This window comes from Rhinatrema bivittatum, unplaced genomic scaffold (assembly GCF_901001135.1).
Source record: "Rhinatrema bivittatum unplaced genomic scaffold, aRhiBiv1.1, whole genome shotgun sequence".
In the NCBI taxonomy this organism is placed as follows: Eukaryota; Metazoa; Chordata; class Amphibia; order Gymnophiona; family Rhinatrematidae; genus Rhinatrema; species Rhinatrema bivittatum.
In genome coordinates, this window is record NW_021820843.1 from 52,720 (window position 1) to 76,132 (window position 23,413).

Below are 23,413 nucleotides of genomic sequence, written 5' to 3' on the forward strand. Positions count from 1 at the left end.
CTGCCTTTGATAACGGTTGATCTTCAGATCCTAATTCATAGATTGTCTGAAATTGGCCTCAATGGTATAACCCTCCAAGGGTTTATTTCGTACTTACAGAATTGTTCTTTTCAAGTGAGAATTGGTAATTCCATATCAGAGAAATTTAATTTGGATTCAGGAGTGCCACAAGGATCTTCCTTATCTGCTACCCTTTTAAATATTTATATGGTACCTCTCTGCCAACTACTAGCCAGACTAGGCATTCCCCATTATTTATATGCAGGTGACATTCAAATCCTGGTGCCCATCAAAGATTCAAAAGAAAATACTCTGAAATTAGTCAATGTTTATATCTTAGCAATTCAACATATGAAATTAGTCCAAAACCTAAAAAAAAACTGAGATTATATTATTAAATAGAAAACTGACATTAAATAACCCTCCCCATTTTCAAATGGACTCCACTGAAACTGAATTAGTTAGTCATGCATGTGATCTAGGAATAACAATTGATAGTGACCGGAACATGAAAAAACATGTATTAGTCTGAAAATTAGAGATGGATATAAACAAACTTCATACATTAAAACATTTAAAACATCTCCTCACTCATGAAAACTTTCGTACAGTATTCCAGATGCTAATATTTTCCAACTTAGATTATTGTAATGCCCTTTTGTCTGGCTTCCCAGCAAGCACAATAAGACCTTTGTAGCTTCTACAGAACGCTACAGCTAGAGTTTTAATGTATTTGCATTGGTTGCCAGTAAAATACAGAATTGATTTTAAAATTCTTTGTCTGTTACACAAATTCTGATAAAAGTGAATGGCTCAATACGGCTTTACATCTTTACTCCCCACAGAGAGATTTAAGATCGGAAAATAAAGGCCTTCTGGTCGTCCCCTCTATACGAACTGCACATTCGAGTGAGGTGAGGGAGAGAGCCATTTCAGTAGCAGGGCTTAAATTATGGAACTCTTTACTTGTAGATTTAAGGCTGCAAACAGATTTTATGATTTTTTTAAAACATCTAAAAACGTGGCTTTTTAAAAAAGCTTTTGATGGAGCTGATTAATTTGATATTATCATGGCAAAGAAGTGAAATCATTTTTCTGAAGAATGAGGCACACATTTTTTACTCGTTATATTACTCATGAATTTTCTCATACTTTCGTTTTTATTTTTATTATTTTAATTCTTGTAATTTATTTGTTTTTTTTTACTAAGATATTTATTGTAATTCTAACTTTATTTATTGATTTATTATTTTATTTCTTGTAAACCACTATGATTGAACACAGAATGTCGGTATACAAAAGCAGCAAATAAACAAATAAATAACTGAACAGAAGATTATGGCGGGCAGCTCCTGAGGTGACAGATGGATTCTGGCCTCTTTGTTCCTCCAACTTAATATTGCCATGTTCCCTGTACGTACCTGGATCAGTCCAGACCGTGGGTTATGTCCCCAATCCAGCAGATGGAGTCAGCCCAAAGCTTCGAGGGGGCGTCACCATAAGTACTACTACCCCCTCTGCAGGAGTTCAGTATCTTCTGACTCCAGCAGATGCGAGTAGGGGAATCTGGGCTTGCTCCCGATTTCCTATATCCTATTCTGTTTTCCCTTGGTTGGAACTTTCTTCTCTGTCTCTGTCTTGTCTTGGATCAAGTTGTATTTAAAAAAAAAAAAAAAAAAAAAGATAGTTAATTGATTAATTGGGGAGGCGGGGCTCCTTCCTTGTGCTGCCTCTCTGTCTCCTTTGTTTCCTCAGCGCGAGCCTGTGTTCTTGCCGGGGTAAGTCGTTTTTCTTGGTTTTCTGGGCTGTAGTTTTATTTTCAGCTTGCTGATTGAGACTGCCGGTGTGCCCGGCCTGCCAGCGATTTCCCTCGCTCCCGCGGCCATCTTGCACGCGCCTCGTGGGCTGCAGGGAGCAGGGTGAGTGATCTCAGCGGGTTGCGAGGCCAGGACAGGCCCCCCCGCGGCGCCGCTTGTTTTTCTCGGCGGGTTGTGCAGGCCGTCCGGGCCCCCCCGCAGCGGCGCGCCGTTTCGCGGCCCCCCCCCCCCTTCCGCCCCGAGGCTCACCGAGTGATTTTAGCTGCCGGGGGTGGTTTTTCTGAGCGCCTGCTATGCCGCGGCCGTCGCGTTGCTCGGCCTGCGGCGAGCCCGGTTCGCGCATTTCCAGGGAGGGCATCTGTGCTAGGTGCCTCCCAGGGGGGGAAGGCACGTCCGGGCCCCGCACTCGTTTTCCAGCAGTGCTAGCCTTGCCCGGGCGGCGTGGGCCGGCCCCTCCCCCATTCCTGGCGGGAACGGCGGCCATTTTGCACACGCTGCGCCGCGAGGGAGATCGGACAGCGCTGGGGGATGGGGAGGCTTCAGGGGACTCTCCCCCGAACTTGCTGCCGGAGGAAGATCCGGAGCTGGACTCACAGGAGCAGGGCCCTCCGGGACCCCCCCCCCCGCGGAGATTCCCCCGAGTAGGCCGGGGTTCTCCCCAGAATTTATTCGTCTGATGCACACAGCGTACCTGCAGGAGCTGGCAGCTCCCACGGGGCCTCCGCCCCCCAAACTACCGCGACCTTCGTCCCTCTCCTCGGCCCCCCCCCCTCCGGGGGGCGTGGGGGCCCCACAGCTCCCTGCACACGTCCGGCTCCCTGTGGGTTCGGGGGGGGGCTGGCTCGGACCCAGTTTCCCCGGGATCGGACCCTGCTGTTTCGGGACAAGGGGATTCTACTTCAGAGGGAGAGGATCCACGCACGCTGCGCCTCTTCCAGCGGGAAGAGCTGGATGACCTAATCCCACAAATCATTCAGGGGTTGGACCTCGATCCCCCGCCGGACCCGCCAGCTCCCGTCGCGCCCGCTGTCGTTACTTCTTCGAAGAAGGGGGACCCGGTCCTGGCGGCGCTGCGCCCGCGGGCGCGGGCGTTTCCCATCCACGAGTCGTTCCTGCAACTTCTTACTAGGGAATGGGATTCCCCGGAAGCTGCGCTAAAGGGCAGCCGAGCCATGGAGAGGCTGTACCCGCTGCCGGAAGATTTTCTGGATCTCATCAAGGTACCCAGGGTGGACTCCGCGGTGTCGGCGGTCACGAAGAGGACGACCATTCCGGTGACGGGTGGAGCGGCGTTAAGGGACACGCAGGATCGCAAGTTGGAAGTATTCCTCAAGCGGGTCTTCGAGGTCTCCGCAGTGGGACTGCGGGCGGCGATGTGTAGCTCTCTTGCCCAGCGGGCCAGTCTTCTCTGGGTACAGCTACTGCTCACTTCCCAGGTGCTGCCTCCCGAGGAGGCCGCCCAGGCGGATCGACTCGAAGCCGCAGTGGCATACGGGGCGGATGCCTCCTACGATCTATTCAGGGTCCTCGCCCGCTCCATGGCCTCGGCAGTGGCGGCGCGTCGACTCCTATGGCTTCGCAACTGGGCGGCGGACACGTCCTCCAAGTCGAGCCTGGGTTCCCTGCCTTTCAGGAGTAAGTTCCTGTTCGGAGAGGAGCTGGACCAGATAATCAAGTCGCTGGGGGAAAACGCGGTCCATCGCCTGCCGGAAGACAGATATCGCTCCACCAGGGCGTTCTCGTCCTCCCGGACCAGAGCCAGGGCGCAAAGACGCTACAGGAGTTACAGGCCGGCGGTATCCCGGCCTCCTCCCTCCAGGGCTCAGCCCTGGTCCCGTTCCTTTCGCGGGCGCCGCCCAGCGCGGGCCGCTTCCACGGCGGGACAGCCCTCGCCCAAATCCTCTCAATGATGTTCAGCTCGCCCACTCCGCCGTTCCCAAGATCGGGGGACGGCTGGCGTTCTTTTACGAGGAGTGGGCACGGATCACCTCGGATCAGTGGGTTTTGGACACCATAGGACACGGCTACGCGTTGGAATTTGCCCGCCCTCCGAAGGGACGGTTCATCTTCTCTCCCTGCGGCTCGGCCATCAAGCGAAGGGCGGTGCAGCTGACCCTGGACAGACTGTGGGAGATAGGCGCCATTACGCCCGTACCCTCCGGAGAGGTGGGCTCGGGCCATTATTCCATCTACTTCGTCGTACCGAAGAAAGACGGTTCCTTCCGCCCCATCCTGGACTTGAAGGAAGTCAACAGATCCCTTCGGGTGGTCCGGTTCCGCATGGAAACGCTACGTTCGGTGATCGCGGCGGTACATCGAGGGGAGTTTCTGGCCTCCTTGGACCTGACGGAGGCCTACCTTCACATTTCCATTCGCCAGGAGCATCATTGTCTGCTACGGTTCAAGATCCTGGATCAGCCTTTCCAGTTTGTGGCGCTTCCGTTCGGATTAGCAACGGCCCCGCGCACCTTTACCAAGATCATGGTAGTTGTGGCGGCTGCCCTCTGGAAGGAAGGGATTCTAGTACATCCTTACTTGGACGATTGGCTCATACGAGCGAAGTCTTTTCCACAGGGACAGGCGGCAGTAGCCAGGGTGATACAGTTTCTGCAGTCCCTGGGATGGGTGGTGAACTTCTCCAAGAGCTCCCTCGTGCCCTCGCAGCGCTTGGATTTCTTGGGGGCGACCTTCGACACCCGTCTGGGCGCGGTTTTTCTACGGCAGGACAAGGCGCACGCCCTACGGGAACACATACAGCGATTCTCTGCATTACCAGCTCCCTCCTCCTGGAACTATCTTCAGCTCCTGGGGGTGATGGGCTCCACCATCGACATGGTGCCTTGGGCATTTGCGCACCTCTGCCCTCTACAAAGAGCGCTTCTATCCCGTTGGAAACCACTCTCGCAGGACTACCAAGTGATACTTCCGCTGCCCCAGTTTGCCAGAAACAGCTTGGCCTGGTGGATGGTCCCGGAGAATCTGGCTCGCGGCGTGTCCCTCAACCTACCAAATTGGGTGGTGGTGACCACCGACGCCAGTCTCGTAGGCTGGGGAGCCGTCTGCGACCGAAGCGCCACGCAGGGGACGTGGTCCGCGGAGGAATCAAAGTGGTCCATCAATCGTCTGGAGACCAGAGCGGTCAGATTGGCGCTTCTCCATTTCCTGCCGCTCCTTCGAAATCGGGAAGTCAGAATCTTATCGGACAACGCGACTACGGTAGCCTACATCAACCGTCAGGGCGGCACTCGCAGTCCGCAGGTCGCGCTCGAGGCAGCGATGCTGATGCAGTGGGCGGAGCGGCATCTGCGCCGCCTGGCGGCCTCGCACATCGCAGGCGTGGACAACGTCCAGGCGGACTTCCTCAGTCGCCAGCGGCTGGATCCCGGAGAGTGGTCTCTCTCCGACACAGCCATGCAACTGCTCGTCCGGCGGTGGGGCTCCCCCCACCTGGATCTCATGGCGTCCGTCCAGAACACCAAAGCGCCTCGCTTCTTCAGTCGCCGGAGAGAACGGGGGGCGGAGGGCGTAGATGCTCTCGCGCTCCCGTGGCCGGCCGATCTGCTCCTATACGCGTTTCCCCTTTGGCCGTTGGTGGGAAGACTACTCCGACGGATAGAGGTTCATCAGGGGCCTGTGATCTTCGTCGCGCCAGAGTGGCCAAGACGACCTTGGTTTGCGGATCTCCTCCACCTGGTAATCGACGGACCCATCCGGCTGGGACATCTTCCCCGCCTCCTACACCAGGGACCGGTATTTTTCGACCAGGCAGAACTCTTCTGTCTTGCGGCCTGGCTTTTGAGAGGCGCCGCCTCCGCCGACGGGGGTACCCGGAGGCGGTAGTGTCAACGCTGCTGCGGTCTCGGAAGACTTCGACGTCGGTGGCCTATGTGCGAGTCTGGAAGGTGTTCGAACTGTGGTGTACCGACCGGAACACAAGACCCACGGAGGCGTCTGTCCCGCAGATTCTCCAGTTCCTACAGGCGGGAGTGGAAAAGGGGCTCGCTTACAACTCACTTCGAGTTCAAGTGGCCGCTCTTGGCTCCCTCCTGCGGGGAGGAGGATCTCTGTTACAGCACCCGGACATCGGCCGTTTTCTCAAGGGTGTCAAGCATTTGCGGCCCCCATTGCGGGATCCTTGTCCCTCTTGGAGCCTCAATCTGGTACTACGTTCCATGTCGGGACCTCCTTTTGAACCACTGAGGAGTGCGACGATCAAGGACCTCACTCTCAAGGCGATGTTCCTGGTGGCTATATGCTCCGCTCGGCGTATTTCGGAGCTGCAGGCTCTGTCCTGCCGGGAACCTTATCTCCGGTTCTCCGATTCGGGCGTTTCACTTCGTACGGTGCCTTCCTTCCTCCCGAAGGTGGTGTCCGCCTTCCATGTGAATCAGACGGTGGAATTGCCTTCTTTCTCTTCGTCTGAGCCGCGGGCTCTTCGTCTCCTCGACGTCAAGCGCACTCTGCGGGTCTACCTGGAGGCTACGAATGACTTTCGGACTTCGGACCATCTCTTCGTCCTTTGGTCTGGTCCCCGGAAGGGATCCCAGGCCTCGAAGATGACTATTGCCAGATGGCTGAAGGCCGGCATTGCCGCTTCCTACATCGGGACGGGGCGGACTCCTCCACCCGGTATTGTGGCGCATTCTACACGCTCTCAGGCGGCCTCCTGGGCGGAGAGTCGATCGGTATCTTCGCAAGAAATCTGTAGAGCGGCCACCTGGAAATCGTTACACACGTTCTCGAGACACTACAGGCTACACCTCGCCTCGTCCGTCCATGGACACTTTGGCGAACAGGTTCTACGAGCAGGCCTCGCAGAATCCCACCCGGGTTAGGGAAGCTTGGGTACATCCCACGGTCTGGACTGATCCAGGTACGTACAGGGAAAAGAAAATTATTACTTACCTGCTAATTTTCGTTCCTGTAGTACCATGGATCAGTCCAGACGCCCACCGCATTTGGGTTCTACTCCTGCTCGGCTGCCTGTTATATGGTAGTGTCTTCTTCTCCTTCTCCTACTATGTTCTTTCACGTGTTCCCCGTTTCACTGTCCGTGACTGTTTTTCTTGGGGGTCGACACGAGTTGTGACCTCCCATCCGTTGGTGGGATGGTACAGTTCTCTCTGTTCTAAATTCAGCGGCTCATTGTTGCCGTCTTGTTTAAACTTGATCCAATTCAGGGGTTTTCTGTTTACTCGGGCTTTGATATTCTCGATACTGAACTCCTGCAGAGGGGGTAGTAGTACTTATGGTGACGCCCCCTCGAAGCTTTGGGCTGACTCCATCTGCTGGATTGGGGACATAACCCACGGTCTGGACTGATCCATGGTACTACAGGAACGAAAATTAGCAGGTAAGTAATAATTTTCTTATATTAAGTCGGACAGAAATTAACTCTTGCTCTGGGCAGGCGCTAATGTCTCAGTGTAAAAATGTACTCAAAACAAAGACCCAAAAATATAGCAAGTAAAAAAAATACAAATATATATAAGATTTGCTAAATGGACTTTCTCTATTGATCAGTTAGTCAACCTTCATAAGATACCAAATGAAAACGGTTATCGTGCAGATAAGCTCTTATAATTCAAGGGCTTTCTAAATCATTAGGTGACTGAATATTGTGCTATTTCAGTCCAGGAAAATTAATCCTTGGATATGGTACTCGTGGTACTTATCTTTAAATCCACTTTCAGTGATGGTTATCGCCGTCCGACATCGCGAGGTTTCGGGGTGAATAACCCCTTCTTCAAGGACACGGCGTTAGGTAAAGTGATGAGTGGATGTAAAGTTTGCAGAAGACGTGGTGTCCGTTTGCTGACAGCCACGATGAGGCGATGTAAAATGTTATCGCTTTTGGATTTCAAGTACCTGCTCAATATAAAAAATATAGAGAAATTCTTAAACTGTTGTGTTAAACAACTGCAATGGTGCAGCTACCGCGACTGTGGAGAGACACATACTTGTAGGAGTCGTGGTGCCCGGGACAGGATTGTCTGCTGACAGCCACGGTAAAGTGATGCAAGAAGCTATCTCCTTTGCTAAGAGACAAAATATCAAAAGCGAGTTGTACTTCCTTGTGGAGTCAAAACATGAGACTTGTTTGATGAGACGCTTGAACAGTACTTACGATTTGAAGTGCCAAACCGGCTAACAGCGTTGCGCGGAGTGAAATCCTGTGCTAGCGCTGGGACGCTGAAAAAGGCGCCACTTTTAAGGGAATCCCTCTGGCTCTCAAACTGACAACTGGAAGTGATGTAGAAACACGTCATGAACTGGACGTGAAGGAAATCTGTAGCGATGTCTTCATGCCAAAATACTGATCGGGTTAGGCAAACTGATCAAGTCTTGGAATTAAAAATTTTTTTTATTGTACATTTCTTTTTTTGAATGTGTTGCAAGATGTTTTGTGTTCCAAGGAAGTCTCTAACCAAAGTACTGATCATGTCAAAAGAATTGTTTTATCCGAAGAATTGATCATGTCAAAAAAATTTTTAAATTTATATTTACTTGTGTACCAGGGGAATCTAAAAATAGAATGGTAATCATATCAAAAAAATGATTATTTCAGAAAATACAAAAATATAAATATGGATCTATGTGTGATCTTATTAAGAGAATCTGCAAGTGGCTTCAGACGAGAATTGAGAAAGTGAAATTTCTTTTTTGCAGATTGTAATGCTCTTGCTGCAGGTGATTTGTGTGCCAAGCAGAATCCACTGATAATAAGGAAAGCCATTCTGTCTTATCATTTAGGCCAACTGGTTCCAATGATTGCAGTTTATAGATCCATGCTTGCTCTTTGTAATTTAAGATGGAGGTCCGATCCATGAGATGGGAATGTGTTCCAAAATAGCCCATTGTAAATTCTCAAAAGAGTGTATCTTGTCCATGCAGTGCTGGACTACGAGTGCCCTAATATCCTTGTTATTGATACGGCACTTATGCTCAGTCAGATGTATTCTGATTCTGATACTCTTTTGGGGGTGAGATTCGACACTTGATTGGGCAAGGAGTTTCTAACCTCAGAGAGGATTCTGAAGTTGCAGTCTCAGGTGACCAGACTGTTGCGTATACCAGTACCTAGGGCATGGGATTGTCTGCAGGTTCTGGGTTCTATGGCGTCTACTCTAGATTAGGTACCGTGGGCTTTTGCTCACATGTGTCCACTCCAGATTATGCTTCTGTCCCATTGGAATCTGTTGTCAGATGAGTTTCATTGGCCCTTACCGCTACAAGGGGCCTTCAGATTGAAATCTCTTGTGGTAGCTGTCATGACACAATTTGGAGAGAGGAATGAATCTGGAAGTCCCGGTATGGATGGTGGTGGCCACAGATGCCATCCTCAGAGGTTGGAAGGTGGTCTGTCAAGGGTGGATGGCCCAAGGACGGTGGTCACCAGTAGAGAGGTCCTGATCTATAAACCATCTGGAAACGAGCATTTTGCGAGGCGCTGAAAACCTTTCTTCCCCAAGTTCGGGGTCGAATGGTGAGAGTTTTTTCATTCAATACAACAACAGTGACATATGTCCCCAGAGGCCCAGGAGCTATTTGTGTAGGTGGAGCAATATCTACTTGGGATTATGGCATTTCATGTTGCAAGAATGGACAACGTTCAAGCGGATTTTCTCATCAGGCAATAGTTGGACCCAGGGGAATGGGAGCTGTTGTCGGAGGCCTTCAACCTCATTCGGGCCAGATAGGGCAATCCCCAGCTGGACTTGATGGCGTCACGCAGCAATGCCAAAGCAAAGAGACTTTTTAGTTGCAGAAGAGAGTCGGGATCTGAAGGAATTGACATTCTGGTTCTTCCATGGCAAACAGGGATTCTGTTATACATGTTTCCTCTGTGGCCGCTAGTAGGGCGAGTCTTGAGGCGCATCGAACGATATCCGGGCAAGGAAGTGTTGGTAGCCACAGCATTTTTGGTTTGCGGATCTGATTCATCTCACCGTGGATGGGCCTATCAGGTTGGCTCACCTGCAGGGTCTTCTCAGACAAGGACCTATCTTCTTGGATCAGGTGGATCGCTTTTGTCTCACGGCTTGGCTTTTGAGAGGAGACGTTTAAGATCCAGAGGATATTCAGAGGCTGTAATCATTACATTGCTTCAGGCTCGAGACCCTCCACATCGCTGGCTTATGTCAGGGTGTGGAGAGTGTTTGAGGCCTGGTGTGCGGAAAGGTACTTGGATGCGTTGTGGGTACATGTTTCGCACATCCTAGCCTTTTTGCAGCAGGGCTTGTCTAAGGAACGCACTTGTAATTCACTTCGCATACAGGTGGCAGCCTTAGGATGCTGTCAAGAGAAAGTTCAAGGAAGGCCTTTGTCAGCGCACCTGGATATTGTGCATTTTCTCAAGGAAGGCAAGCATCTGCGACCTCTGGACAAGAAATATGTCCTATGTGGAATTTGAACTTGATGTTGTGGGATCTTTGTGGTCCTCCATTTGAACCAGTGTGGAAGGTGTCGTTGAAGGACCTTATTTTACTGGTAGCAACTTGCTCAGCCAGGCAGATTTCAGAATTGCAGACTTTGTCCTGCAGAGAACCGTTCCTATGAATTTAGGACAATGGGGTATCTCTGTGGACCATGCCCTCATTTTTACCAAAGATTGTTTCATCTTTCCACTTTAACCAGACGGTAGAACTTCCTGCGTTCCCGAGTTTGGAAGGGGAAGGACAGTTAGCAAAGGATCTTCACTGTCTGTCTGTTCAACAGATGCTGTTGCGATATCTTAAGATTACGAATGACTTTTGGCAGTCGGATCATCTTTTTGTCCTGTCTGGTGATGCAAAGAAGGGAACCAAAGCATCTAAAGCCACTATAGCTCATTGGTTAAAGGAGATTATTTTTGACCTATCTCTGTAAGGGTCAATCTGTCGCAATGGGGTTGTGGGCGCATTCAACTAGAGCGCAGGCAACCTCCTGGGTGGACTGTCAATTGGTGTCGCCACAGATTTATAGAGCGGCCACTTGGTCGTCTTTGCACACTTTCACCAAGCATTGTTCTCTAGATGTAAGAGCATCGCAGGTGACCTTTGGTGAGAATGTGATGAAGGTGGGTCTTTCGGGTTCTATTACAGTATAGGGGAGCTTGGGTGCATCCCACTTGTCTGGACTGATCTAAGGTATAAACGGGAAAGGAAAATTGTTTCTTACCTGCGAATTTTCATTCCTGAAGTACCACAGATCAGTCCAGAGACCCATCCCCTTGTTTCCGAAAAACAGTATAATTGTGGTTAATATTTTCAGCAGAAATTAGAACTGTATATAGTTGGGTTTTGGGTCCTATACAAAGTTAGTTTCACTGGCCTTGGATATGAGAGCTCCAGTTCATACTGCTCCAACCTATCTTTATATGTTTGCCCTAGGAGGGAAGATTGTTGAGATTTTTGTTGGCTCTGCATTGGCTTAGGTATAGGTCAAAATGGACGGTCTGCAGGTGGCACCCTCAGTTAAGTAGCAGTGCCTGAAAAGCTTTTAGTTCTCTGCCTCCATCTGCTGGTAGGGATGCAAAACCCACTTGTCTGGACTGATCTGTGGTACTACAGGTAAGAACTTATTTTCCTCTATTGTTTCAAGAAAATATTTTTCTATATCTGTGAGCACAGCTGGAATCTTTCTACTCCTCCTCTCTCAGATATGGCAGCTGGATCATTCACCTTCTCTATCTGTGAGCACAGCTCAAATCTTTCTTTTTCAGGTATCACAGCTGGATCATTCACCTTCTCTGTCTGTGAGAACAGCTGGAGTCTTTCTTCTCTTTCAGGTATCAGAGCTGGAATTGTTCACCTTCTCTGTCTATGAGTAGGGCTGCAATATTCCTCCTCCTCTTTCAGGTATCACAGCTGGAATCATTCACCTTCTCTCTCTGTGAGCACACCTGGAATTTTACTTCCCTTCTCTCAGGTATCACAGCTGGAATCATTCACCTTCTCTCTCTGCGAGCACACCTGGAATTTTACTTCCCTTCTCTCAGGTATCACAGCTGGATCATTCACCTTCTCTATCTGTGCGAACAGCTGGAGTCTTTCTTCTCTTTCAGGTATCAGAGCTGGAATTGTTCACCTTCTCTGTCTATGAGTAGGGTTGCAATATTCCTCCTCCTCTTTCAGGTATCACAGCTGGATCATTCACCTTCTCTATCTGTGAGAACAGCTGGAGTCTTTCTTCTCTTTCAGGTATCAGAGCTGGAATTGTTCACCTTCTCTGTCTATGAGTAGGGTTGCAATATTCCTCCTCCTCTTTCAGGTATCACAGCTGGAATTGTTTACCTTCTCTCTCTGCGAGCACACCTGGAATTTTACTTCCCTTCTCTCAGGTATCACAGCTGGAACTGTTCACTTTCTGCCTCTATGAGCACATCTGGCATTGCTCTCCTTCTCTTTTAGGCAGCACAAGTTGGAAGAGTCCTTGCTTTTCTCAGGCAAGTTCACAGATGCCTTGCAGGCCCTCATGGACTGGCTGTACTGGGCAGAGCCCCAGTTGTCCGAAGATGTGCCTGTGGGAGGGGACAAGCACTTGGTCAGTGACCTCATAGATAAGCATAAGGTTAGATCATTCTGCTTACTTTACCTCTCCCATCCATTTTTCTGTAGTAGGGTAGGTGCAGCTCTCTGCTTGCCATGTCTCATGTGCACTGTTTATGTACTTGAAGTGTCCTCAGAAATGAAAATTCCTAAAGCCCTAGCAATATACTCACACCTCGCAATTCCTTTCCTATGGAAAATTTCACCTTCCAATACTAAGGGCATAGCTATAGGTGCACTCAGGTGCACCTAATTTTGCCTTCTTGCCATCTGCGGGGCACAGAGCCAATGGCAAAGAGGAAGTCTGGCAGTGTCAGTGTTGTGGCTGTGCAGCGGCCAGTGGAGGCAGTGTCGGCACTGCAGTCACACAGAGTCAAAGAAGAGGTGGGAATATTAGTGTCTGTGCTGTGTGGGCCCGAGCCGAAGAAGAGGCAGGAATGGATCATTGTCAGCAGCAGGTGGAGAGTTAGGATGAGCAGTTATGGTGTGAGCATTGGTTACAGGCAAGAGCCATGGACCACAGAGGCTGCAGGCTGAAAAGGAAGATGCTGGGCATGGACCTTAGCACAGCAGGACTCGGAGAGACAGAAGTGGAGGGCTGCCACTGTTCAGATGAGAGGCTGCTGGGGGAAGGAGAAAGGAGTGGATTTGAGAAACTAGACTGATGGGGAGAGGGAGAGCGGGACCTCTAGAGCCTGCTGAGACAGAGGAGGGCATGCGGAATGAGGGAGACACTGCTGGAGATGGGGAAGGGGACTGAGATGAGAGGGGCACTGCTGGAGAGGGATGGAGACAAAAGAGATTATTGGGGATGGAGGAGAGGATTGAGACAAGGAGAGACTGCTGAGAAGAAGAAGAGGCGAGGAGATGACAGGATCATCGTATAGACCCCAAGAGAAGAGGCGATGAAGGGGGTGACAGGATTACTCTTCTCTTGGGGTCTATACAATGATACTGTAGATACCCCAAGAGAGGACGAGATGAAGGGGTGACAAGATCACCGTATATACACCCCAACGTCCCTTCGTCTCCTCTTCTCCTGGGTTATATATGATGATCCTGCCACCCCTTCATCTCCTCTTTTCTTAGGATCACTGTAGATACCCCATTACCTCTTCGTCTCTTCTCTTAGGGTAACCATATATAACCCAAGAGAAGAAGAGATGATGAAGTAAGAGGATCACCATATATATATATATATATATATATATAGATATGCCATTACCTCTTTGATTCTCTCACCCCTTCGTCTTCTCTTGTCCTGAGGAACCATTTTCAGCATCCTTGGTTCTTCCTCCTGGCATTAATGTTCCAGTCCCTTCTCTTCTGTCATTGCTTTTGCCGATCTTTCTCCAGCTTGGACATCCCCTTCTTTGGACAGGGACATCAGAACGGTACCCACACCCCTAGCATAAGGAAAACATCTTCCACACCAGGCACTGGGTTGCATCATTCTCTTCCTGTCTTCCATGCCCCAGGTGTTCCAGAAGGAGCTGGGCAAAAGAGCCAGTTGTGTTAAGACCCTGAAGCGCTCCATGAGGGACCTGACCCGCGGCAGCGTCCGCGCTGACTCGCAGTGGCTGCAGAAGCAGATGGAGGAGCTGAACCTTCACTGGGAACTGATCTGCAAGCTCTCAGTCAGCAAGCAGGCACGGCTGGAGGCCTCACTGCAGCAGGTCAGAGGTGGACGTGTGGGTGTTTGTACTGTGCAGGTGTGACTTGAGGCCTTGAGTGTGACAAGGGTTGCACGAATGTCTGCAGCAGGTCTACCTTTCTGGGTGTATGTGCGGGTGTATGTGTGCTCTTTGTATAAGTTCACAGAGAGGGCTGTGTACGCGATACAATCCCATGGCATGAGCTAGGATGTTTTCCTCTCGTTCCAGGAAAGCATTGAACTTATTAACGTGTTGCGCGGCTAACGCCGTCACTATTTCTGGATGGGCTTCATGTGTTTTTTAAGAGCTTCCGTACTTCCTGAGAGTGTTGCACCTCCTGGCAGAACTGTGTAGTTTATTCCTAGCCTAGTTCTCTCGCTTTTGAGTACTTCCCCTCTGTCTCTAGGTAGGGCTTGTTGCTCAGGATTAATGCACCTCCTGTGCTTTCCAGGCGTGGCCTCTCCAAAAGCATTCCTAGAAATCTTCTTCCTGTGCACTGCCAGGAGGATCCATGTGCCCAGTACCTTGCATTGTTACCTCACTCCCTCTTCTCATTTTCTCAGTCAGAGGAGTTTCACACTCTAGTGCACTCGTTCCTGGAGCACTTATCTGAGTCGGAGAGGACCCTGAAGTACGGCGTAATCCCAGAGGAAGAGCAGGCTTTGCAGGAGTGCCAGAAGCAGCAGCAGGTGAGTGAAAGAAAGGCAACAGGAAGCAGAGCAAAATCCCCAGCCTGTCATTCTGAGCTGTTGTAAAGGGCTACATGCCATCTAGCTCAGCTGCTGAAACACACTGGGCGTTAGTAACAGTGACAGGAGAGCTAGGAGTCAGTATAGGGGCCAGGTATCACTAGCTCCTAAAGTGCTTTCTGTAGCACTAGATCGGAAGAGCTCTCTGGGTCACTATGGGGTCCTGGGTAATACTAGCTGCTGGAGAGCTTTCGGGTTCAGTGTTAGAAGCCAGGTAGCACTAAGTCCCAGAGAGCTCTCTGGGTTAGTGTAGGGAGCCGAGAAGCATTAGCTCCCAGAAAGCTCTCTATACCAGTGTAGAAGACAGGGAAGCACTAGCTTCTGGAGAGCTCAGTATAGTAGAGGGGTTGGTTAGCACTAGCTCTCTGGATCAGGGTAGCACTAGCTCCCAGAAAGCTCTCTATGCCAGTGTAGAAGACAGGGAAGCACTAGCTCCTGGAGAGTTCAGTATAGTAGAGGGGTTGGGTAGCACTAGCTCTCTAGATCAGGGTAGCACTAGCTCCCAGAAAGCTCTCTATGCCAGTGTAGAAGACAGGGAAGCACTAGCTCCTGGAGAGCTCAGTATAGTAGAGGGGTTGGTTAGCACTAGCTCTCTGGATCAGGGTAGCACTAGCTTCCAGAAAGCTCTCTCTGCCAGTGTAGAAGACAGGGAAGCACTAGCTTCTGGAGAGCTCAGTATAGTAGAGGGGTTGGGTAGCACTAGCTCTCTGGATCAGGGTAGCACTAGCTCCTGGTCAGCTCTCGTGAAATTTCAGTGCTTCCTGTGTTTCCCTTCTTACATCCCTAGGAATTGATGAATATCCTGCAGTGTCAGAAGTTGGCATTGGAGTGTATCCTGTCTCTGGGTGAGGAAATTCTCTCTGGCTGCCATCCTGAATCGATCATTACCATCAAATCCTGGAACAATGTCACAAAAAGCCGTTACCAGGAGGTGAGAGCAGCCATCCTTTCCTCCTAACTCCCTCCTTCCACTATCCTCTGTTTCTCCCAATACTTTCCCTTCCTACCATTAGTTCTCTGTGTGACCCTGGGGGACTCACTTTATCCCCCTGTGCCTCAGTTCTAATCCCAGCTCTGTCACTAACTCTCTGTGTGACCCTGGGTGAGTCACTTTATCCCCTGTGCCTCAGTTCTAATCCCAGCTCTGTCACTGACTCTCTGTGTGACCCTGGGTGAGTCACTTTATCTCCCTGTGCCTCAGTTCTAATCCCAGCTCTGTCACTGACTCTCTGTGTGACCCTGGGTGAGTCTCTTTATCTCCCTGTGCCTCAGTTCTAATCCCAGCTCTGTCACTGACTCTCTGTGTGACCCTGGGTGAGTCACTTTATCCCCTGTGCCTCAGTTCTAATCCCAGCTCTGTCACTGACTCTGTGTGACCCTGGGTGAGTCACTTTATCCCCCTGTGCCTCAGTTCTAATCCCAGCTCTGTCACTGACTCTCTGTGTGACCCTGGGTGAGTCTCTTTATCTCCCTGTGCCTCAGTTCTAATCCCAGCTCTGTCACTGACTCTCTGTGTGACCCTGGGTGAGTCACTTTATTGCCCTGTGTCTCAGTTCTAATCCCAGCTCTGTCACTGACTCTCTGTGTGACCCTGGGTGAGTCACTTTATCTCCCTGTGCCTCAGTTCTAATCCCAGCTCTGTCACTGACTCTCTGTGTGACCCTGGGTGAGTCACTTTATTTCCCTGTACCTCAGTTCTAATCCCAGCTCTGTCACTGACTCTCTGTGTGACCCTAGGTGAGTCATTTTATCTTCCTGAGCCTCAGTGCTAATCCCAGCTCTGTCACTGACTCTCTTTGTGACCCTGGGTGAGTCACTTTATCCCCCTGTGCCTCAGCTCTAATCCCAGCTCTGTCACTGACTCTCTGTGTGACCCTGGGTGAGTCACTTTATCTCCCTGTGCCTCAGTTCTAATCCCAGCTCTGTCACTGACTCTCTGTGTGACCCTGGGTGAGTCACTTTATCTCCCTGTGCCTCAGTTCTAATCCCAGCTCTGACACTGACTCTCTGTGTGACCCTGGGTGAGTCACTTTATCCCCTGTGCCTCAGTTCTAATCCCAGCTCTGTCACTGACTCTCTGTGTGACCCTGGGTGAGTCACTTTATCCCCTGTGCCTCAGTTCTAATCCCAGCTCTGTCACTGACTCTGTGTGACCCTGGGTGAGTCACTTTATCCCCCTGTGCCTCAGTTCTAATCCCAGCTCTGTCACTGACTCTCTGTGTGACCCTGGGTGAGTCTCTTTATCTCCCTGTGCCTCAGTTCTAATCCCAGCTCTGTCACTGACTCTCTGTGTGACCCTAGGTGAGTCACTTTATTGCCCTGTGTCTCAGTTCTAATCCCAGCTCTGTCACTGACTCTCTGTGTGACCCTGGGTGAGTCACTTTATCTCCCTGTGCCTCAGTTCTAATCCCAGCTCTGTCACTGACTCTCTGTGTGACCCTGGGTGAGTCACTTTATTTCCCTGTACCTCAGTTCTAATCCCAGCTCTGTCACTGACTCTCTGTGTGACCCTAGGTGAGTCATTTTATCTTCCTGAGCCTCAGTGCTAATCCCAGCTCTGTCACTGACTCTCTTTGTGACCCTGGGTGAGTCACTTTATCCCCCTGTGCCTCAGCTCTAATCCCAGCTCTGTCACTGACTCTCTGTGTGACCCTGGGTGAGTCACTTTATTGCCCTGTGTCTCAGTTCTAATCCCAGCTCTGTCACTGACTCTCTGTGTGACCCTGGGTGAGTCACTTTATCTCCCTGTGCCTCAGTTCTAATCCCAGCTCTGTCACTGACTCTGTGTGACCCTGGGTGAGTCACTTTATCCCCCTGTGCCTCAGTTCTAATCCCAGCTCTGTCACTGACTCTCTGTGTGACCCTGGGTGAGTCACTTTATCTCCCTGTGCCTGAGTTCTAATCCCAGCTCTGACACTGACTCTCTGTGTGACCCTGGGTGAGTCACTTTATTTCCCTGTACCTCAGTTCTAATCCCAGCTCTGTCACTAACTCTCTGTGTGACCCTAGGTGAGTCATTTTATCTTCCTGAGCCTCAGTTCCTGTTCGTACTCCAGATCAGTCCAGACAAGTGGGTTTTGCATCCCCACCAGCAGATGGAGGCAGAGAACAAACTTTGAGGCACTGCTACATAACTGAGAGTGCGATCTGCAGTCCCTCAGTATTTCTCTGTCTCCAGCAGATGGAGAGGTGCAAACCTGCAGACTGGAGTTTAAAGAAAAAGTATTAGAAAGCTATTTAGGACAAGAAGAAGAGGCACTCCCTGAGGTGTTAGGTTCCTTCGTGGGCCTTCGCTCAGGTTGAGCCGGGCAAGTGGAGGGTTGGGTGATCCCTGGGCAGCTTGACCCGCAGCGGTTCCAGGGGTCTGACAGCCAGAGGTCCTGGCTCCCCCTGAATCCCTGAAGGCGTCTTCCCAGAAGAGTGACCAGCAGCAGGGAAGTATCCTGATGTTTTTCTTCCTGTTGGTTTTGTTCTGTGCTGGGCTGCTAAGAACATAAGAACTTGCCATACTGGGTCAGACCAAGGGTCCATCAAGCCCAGCATCCTGTTTCCAACAGAGGCCAATCCAGGCCATAAGAACCTGAGACGCACACTTTTGCAGAGTGAATGAGTAATAGTCTCATTCATATGCATTTGCATGTGATGAGCGCTATTGCATTCACTCCGCGTCCGACGCGGGTTATATAGGTGCTAATCCCCCTATTGCATTAGAGTGCGGGTTATACAGGGCGCTCAGCTGAGCGCCCTGTATTGCATCGGCCCCCTGGGTTGCTAGCTGCTCTTTTTCTTCCTGATAAGAAGGTATTCAATCGCTTTCCTCTTTCACAGCTGAACGCTCAGAATGGGAAAAACTGTTCTGTGTCTAATGATATGACGGCTTCTTTTCTAAATTGTACTGAACACATTGAAACTGTGATGTTATCTCAGTAATAACTAGGAGTCCTAGCGGAAATGCAGGTGTTCATGTAGCAGGGTCTGTCTGGCAAGCTACGCTCTTTAAGAGTTTAAAAAAAACAGAGAGAAGGTTTAGTTTTGTTAGAAGCCTCTCAAGAGGGACTTTGTCAAATGCCTTCTTAAAATCCAAATATACCACATCTACTGGTTCACCTTTGTCCATATGTTTATTCATGCTTTCCTAAAAATGTAGATTTGTGAGGCAAGACTTCCCTTGGGTAAATCCATGCTGGCCGTGTCCCATTAAGCCATGACTATCTAAATGTTCTGTGATTTTATACTTTATGGTGGGAAGGTCTTCATCGAATGACTTATGAGGAGAGATTGAAGAATCTAAATATGTACAGCCTGGAGGAAACATAGAAACATAGAAACATGTTTCTATGTTTCGGAGCAGAGGGGATATGATACAGACTTTCAGATACTTGAAAGGTTTTAATGATCCAAAGACAACGACAAACCTTTTCCGTCGGAAAAACATCAACAGAACCAGGGGTCACGATTTGAAGCTCCAGGGAGGAAGACTCAGAAACAATGTCAGGAAGTATTTCTTCACGGAAAGGGTGGTGGATGCCTGGAATGACCTTCCAGAGGAAGTGATGAAGACCAGAACTGTGAAGGACTTCAAAGGGGCGTGGGATAAACACTGTGGATCCATAAAGTCTAGAGGACGTGAATGAAGAGTGGGTGGCTCGCGGGAATGACGGCTACTGCCTGGAGATAATACCCTTATTCAATAAACATACACATGGTTAATGCGACTCCAACAATGCTCTAAGACTCCAACATTGCTCTAAGCTTCAACGGCAAGAGGAAATGTGGAAAAAAGGATTTGCATTCACAAAAAGCAGGGAGTAGCTTGCTTGTTACGACGGTTACTACCCCGAACCAAATAAGCCTGATACTTCATTTTCAATGCATAACCAGCATAGCTCTCTCTTTCAACGGGAGAGGAGAAAGACGGATACTTCACACACATCCAGCATAGCTCTCTGCTTTAATGGCAGGGGAGTACGTCTGATACTTCACTTACAGTGCATATCCAGCATAGCTCTCTGCTTCAACAGCAGGGGAGAAAGTTTGATACTTCATGCATATCCAGCATAGCTCTCTGCTTCAACGGCAGGGGGAATGAAGAAAAGTGGATCTATATACAGACAACAACCAGCAAGGACTGAATTACATAGTCTGGGTAAACAAATAAGCATGGGTGTAGCTTGCTTATTGCGGCGGTTACTACCCCTAACTAATCAAGATAGATATTTCACGTAGATGCAGCTCCAACACTGCTCTCTACATTAACGGTGGGGGTGGAAGGGAAATAGAACCAAAAGGTTACTAAGAGCCAAGAGTAACAGATAAGTATGAAAAAAAAAAAAAGTGCGAAGCTTGCTGGGCAGACTGGATGGGTCGTTTGGTCTTCTTCTGCCGTCATTTCTATGTTTCTATATAACAGTTTCCATGATTTTCCTGGCACTGAAATCAGGCTCACCAGTCTATAGTTTCCCAGATCACCCCTGGAGCCCTTTTCAAATATTGGGGTTACACTCGCCACCCTCTAGTCTTCAGGTGCAAGGGATGATTTAAATGATAGATGGCTAAAATGTTAATATTCTTTCTTCAATTTCCTCCCCCTTTCAGATCCTAGTTATTTTTCCTTGTTTTTTGTAACTTTCTCACATCCTAAATATTGTTATTATATTTGTTAAGTTTCATACTATATTTGATGTTGAATTGGGAAATGTTTTTACTATGTTACTCTCTGCCTTTACTCACATGGTTAATTGTAAACCAGGTTGATGTGATTCCTATCATGAAACTCGGTATAATAAAAATAATAAATAAATAAATAAAATAAATAGATTACAAATTTTTACTAATAGGTTTGAAATTTCATTTTTGAGTTTTTTCAGAACTCTGGGGTGTATACGATCTGGTTCAGGTGATTTACTACTCTTCAGTTTGTCAGTCTGGCCTACTACATCTTCCAGGTTCACCATAATTTGGTTCAGTTCATCTGAATCATCACCCTTGAAAACTGTCTTCGGACAAGACCAACAAGGCAGACTAGGGCAGGATTTAGGCAAGGCAGACCAGGGAAATACCGAACAAAGAATATAGAAGCCTGAAGGCAACAAGTTTCTGAACAGACAGAATAGGCCCGAAGGCCCAAGGCATGATACAAGAGAGACTAGGCCAAATGACCTCACTATAGGAAACAAGGCAGGATAGACCTGAGGGCTTCACGACAAGGCAGAAGGCCCATAGGTCACAAGGAAAGGCAGAAGGCCCGTAGGCCACAAAACGAGGCAAGAACAAGGGTCAGGTTATGGAGCTCGAAGTGACACCATGAGAAGACAAGAAGCTTCTGGCAAACCAGGGTTACTTAGGTTTGGACTTGCGCTTGGCAAGGGCAGTGAGGAGGAGCTTAGCAGGGCTAGAAGTGAGGCTTATTGAGGGCCTCTGCTAGTGGAGAGGCTTCATTGCAGGAGTCCGGAAGGTAGGATAAGGCTGCAGGGAAGAAGCATTATAGGCTATCCTAAAACAAGATGATGGTTCTTCCATTTACACTGATGTGGCCTACAGGCCTCCAACCAAAACTGAAGACCTGAACTGAGATCTAGTAAAAGACATCCAAAAAGTGGGAAAGAATGGAGAAGATTTTAATCTTCTGGATATGGATTAGAATATACCTTCTGCAGAATCTGCAAGAAGTAGAGAGATAGTGGAATCTTTCAAAGGGCTCTGCTCAAACAAATGGTAATGGAACCCACTAGGGAGGTGTAATACTCGACCTAGTGCTCACTAATGGGGGTAATGTCTCTAATGTCTGCACAGGTGCCCATCTGTGCACCAGTGTTTATTAGTTCTCAATAATGGGGATAATATCTCTAATGTCAGGACAGGTGCCCATCTGTGCACCAGTGTTTATTAGTTCTCAGTAATGGGGATAATATCTCTAATGTCCAGACAGGTGTCCACCTGAGCACCAGTGTTTATTAGTTCTCAATAATGGGGATAATATCTCTGTCAGGACAGGTGTCCATCTGTGCACCAGTGTTTATTAGTTCTCAATAATGGGGATAATATCTCTGTCAGGACAGGTGTCCATCTGTGCACCAGTGTTTATTAGTTCTCAATAATGGGGATAATATCTCTAATGTCAGGACAGGTGCCCATCTGAGCACCAGTGTTTATTAGTTCTCAATAATGGGGATAATATCTCTAATGTCCGGACAGGTGCCCATCTGTGCACCAGTGTTTATTAGTTCTCAGTAATGGGGATAATATCTCTAATGTCCGGACAGGTGCCCATCTGTGCACCAGTGTTTATTAGTTCTCAGTAATGGGGATAATATCTCTAATGTCCGGACAGGTGCCCATCTGTGCACCAGTGTTTATTAGTTCTCAGTAATGGGGATAATATCTCTGTCAGGACAGGTGTCCACCTGAGCACCAGTGTTTATTAGTTCTCAATAATGGGGATAATATCTCTAATGTCAGGACAGGTGTCCACCTGAGCACCAGTGTTTATTAGTTCTCAATAATGGGGATAATATCTCTAATGTCAGGACAGGTGTCCACCTGAGCACCAGTGTTTATTAGTTCTCAATAATGGGGATAATATCTCTAATGTCAGGACAGGTGTCCACCTGAGCACCAGTGTTTATTAGTTCTCAATAATGGGGATAATATCTCTAATGTCAGGACAGGTGTCCACCTGAGCACCAGTGTTTATTAGTTCTCAATAATGGGGATAATATCTCTAATGTCAGGACAGGTGTCCATCTGTGCACCAGTGTTTATTAGTTCTCAATAATGGGTATAATATCTCTAATGTCAGGACAGGTGCCCATCTGTGCACCAGTGTTTATTAGTTCTCAATAATGGGGATAATATCTCTAATGTCCGGACAGGTGCCCATCTGTGCACCAGTGTTTATTAGTTCTCAATAATGGGGATAATATCTCTAATGTCCGGACAGGTGTCCATCTGTGCACCAGTGTTTATTAGTTCTCAATAATGGGTATAATATCTCTAATGTCAGGACAGGTGCCCATCTGTGCACCAGTGTTTATTAGTTCTCAATAATGGGGATAATATCTCTAATGTCCGGACAGGTGCCCATCTGTGCACCAGTGTTTATTAGTTCTCAGTAATGGGGATAATATCTCTAATGTCCGGACAGGTGCCCATCTGTGCACCAGTGTTTATTAGTTCTCAGTAATGGGGATAATATCTCTAATGTCAGGAAAGGTGCCCATCTGAGCACTAGTATTCATCAAAGGGCATAGTTTGATATCACAAATAAGATGCAGAGAATCACACAAAGATTCAAGTTTTGAATTTAAAAAATACGGACTTTGACAAAATAGGGACATACCTGACAGAAGAACTAGAAGGCTGGGAGAAAATGAGTGAGGTGGAACAACAGTGGGCCAAATTTAAAGGAGCTATTACAAAGTCAATAAATCTATATGTTAGAAAATTAAACAAAAGTAAGAGGAAAAAGAAACCAATTTGGTTCTCATAAGAGGTGGCTGAAAAAATAAATGCAAAAGGAACAGCATTCGGGAAGTATAAAGGATACTAAAAAGAGGAACTCAGGGAAACTGAGGGAGATGAATAAAGAAATGAGGAAAGCAAAATGTCAAGCAGAAGAAAGGATTGCCAAAGAGGTAAACACTTTTTCAGATATATCAAAGAAA

The 23,413-nt window shown here is 48.6% G+C and overlaps 1 protein-coding gene across 1 annotated transcript in view; it reads left to right on the top strand.

The window, feature by feature from the left end:
* The window catches only part of LOC115082211 (microtubule-actin cross-linking factor 1-like), a 122,564-nt gene that overhangs the window by 39,498 nt on the left and 59,653 nt on the right, over window positions 1–23,413 (top strand). Inside the window, exons 8-11 of the mRNA XM_029586461.1 lie at window positions 12,209–12,368; window positions 13,825–14,022; window positions 14,565–14,690; window positions 15,538–15,681. Coding sequence (XP_029442321.1) covers window positions 12,209–12,368; window positions 13,825–14,022; window positions 14,565–14,690; window positions 15,538–15,681 — 628 coding nt within the window. The remainder of the gene's footprint in view (window positions 1–12,208; window positions 12,369–13,824; window positions 14,023–14,564; window positions 14,691–15,537; window positions 15,682–23,413) is intronic.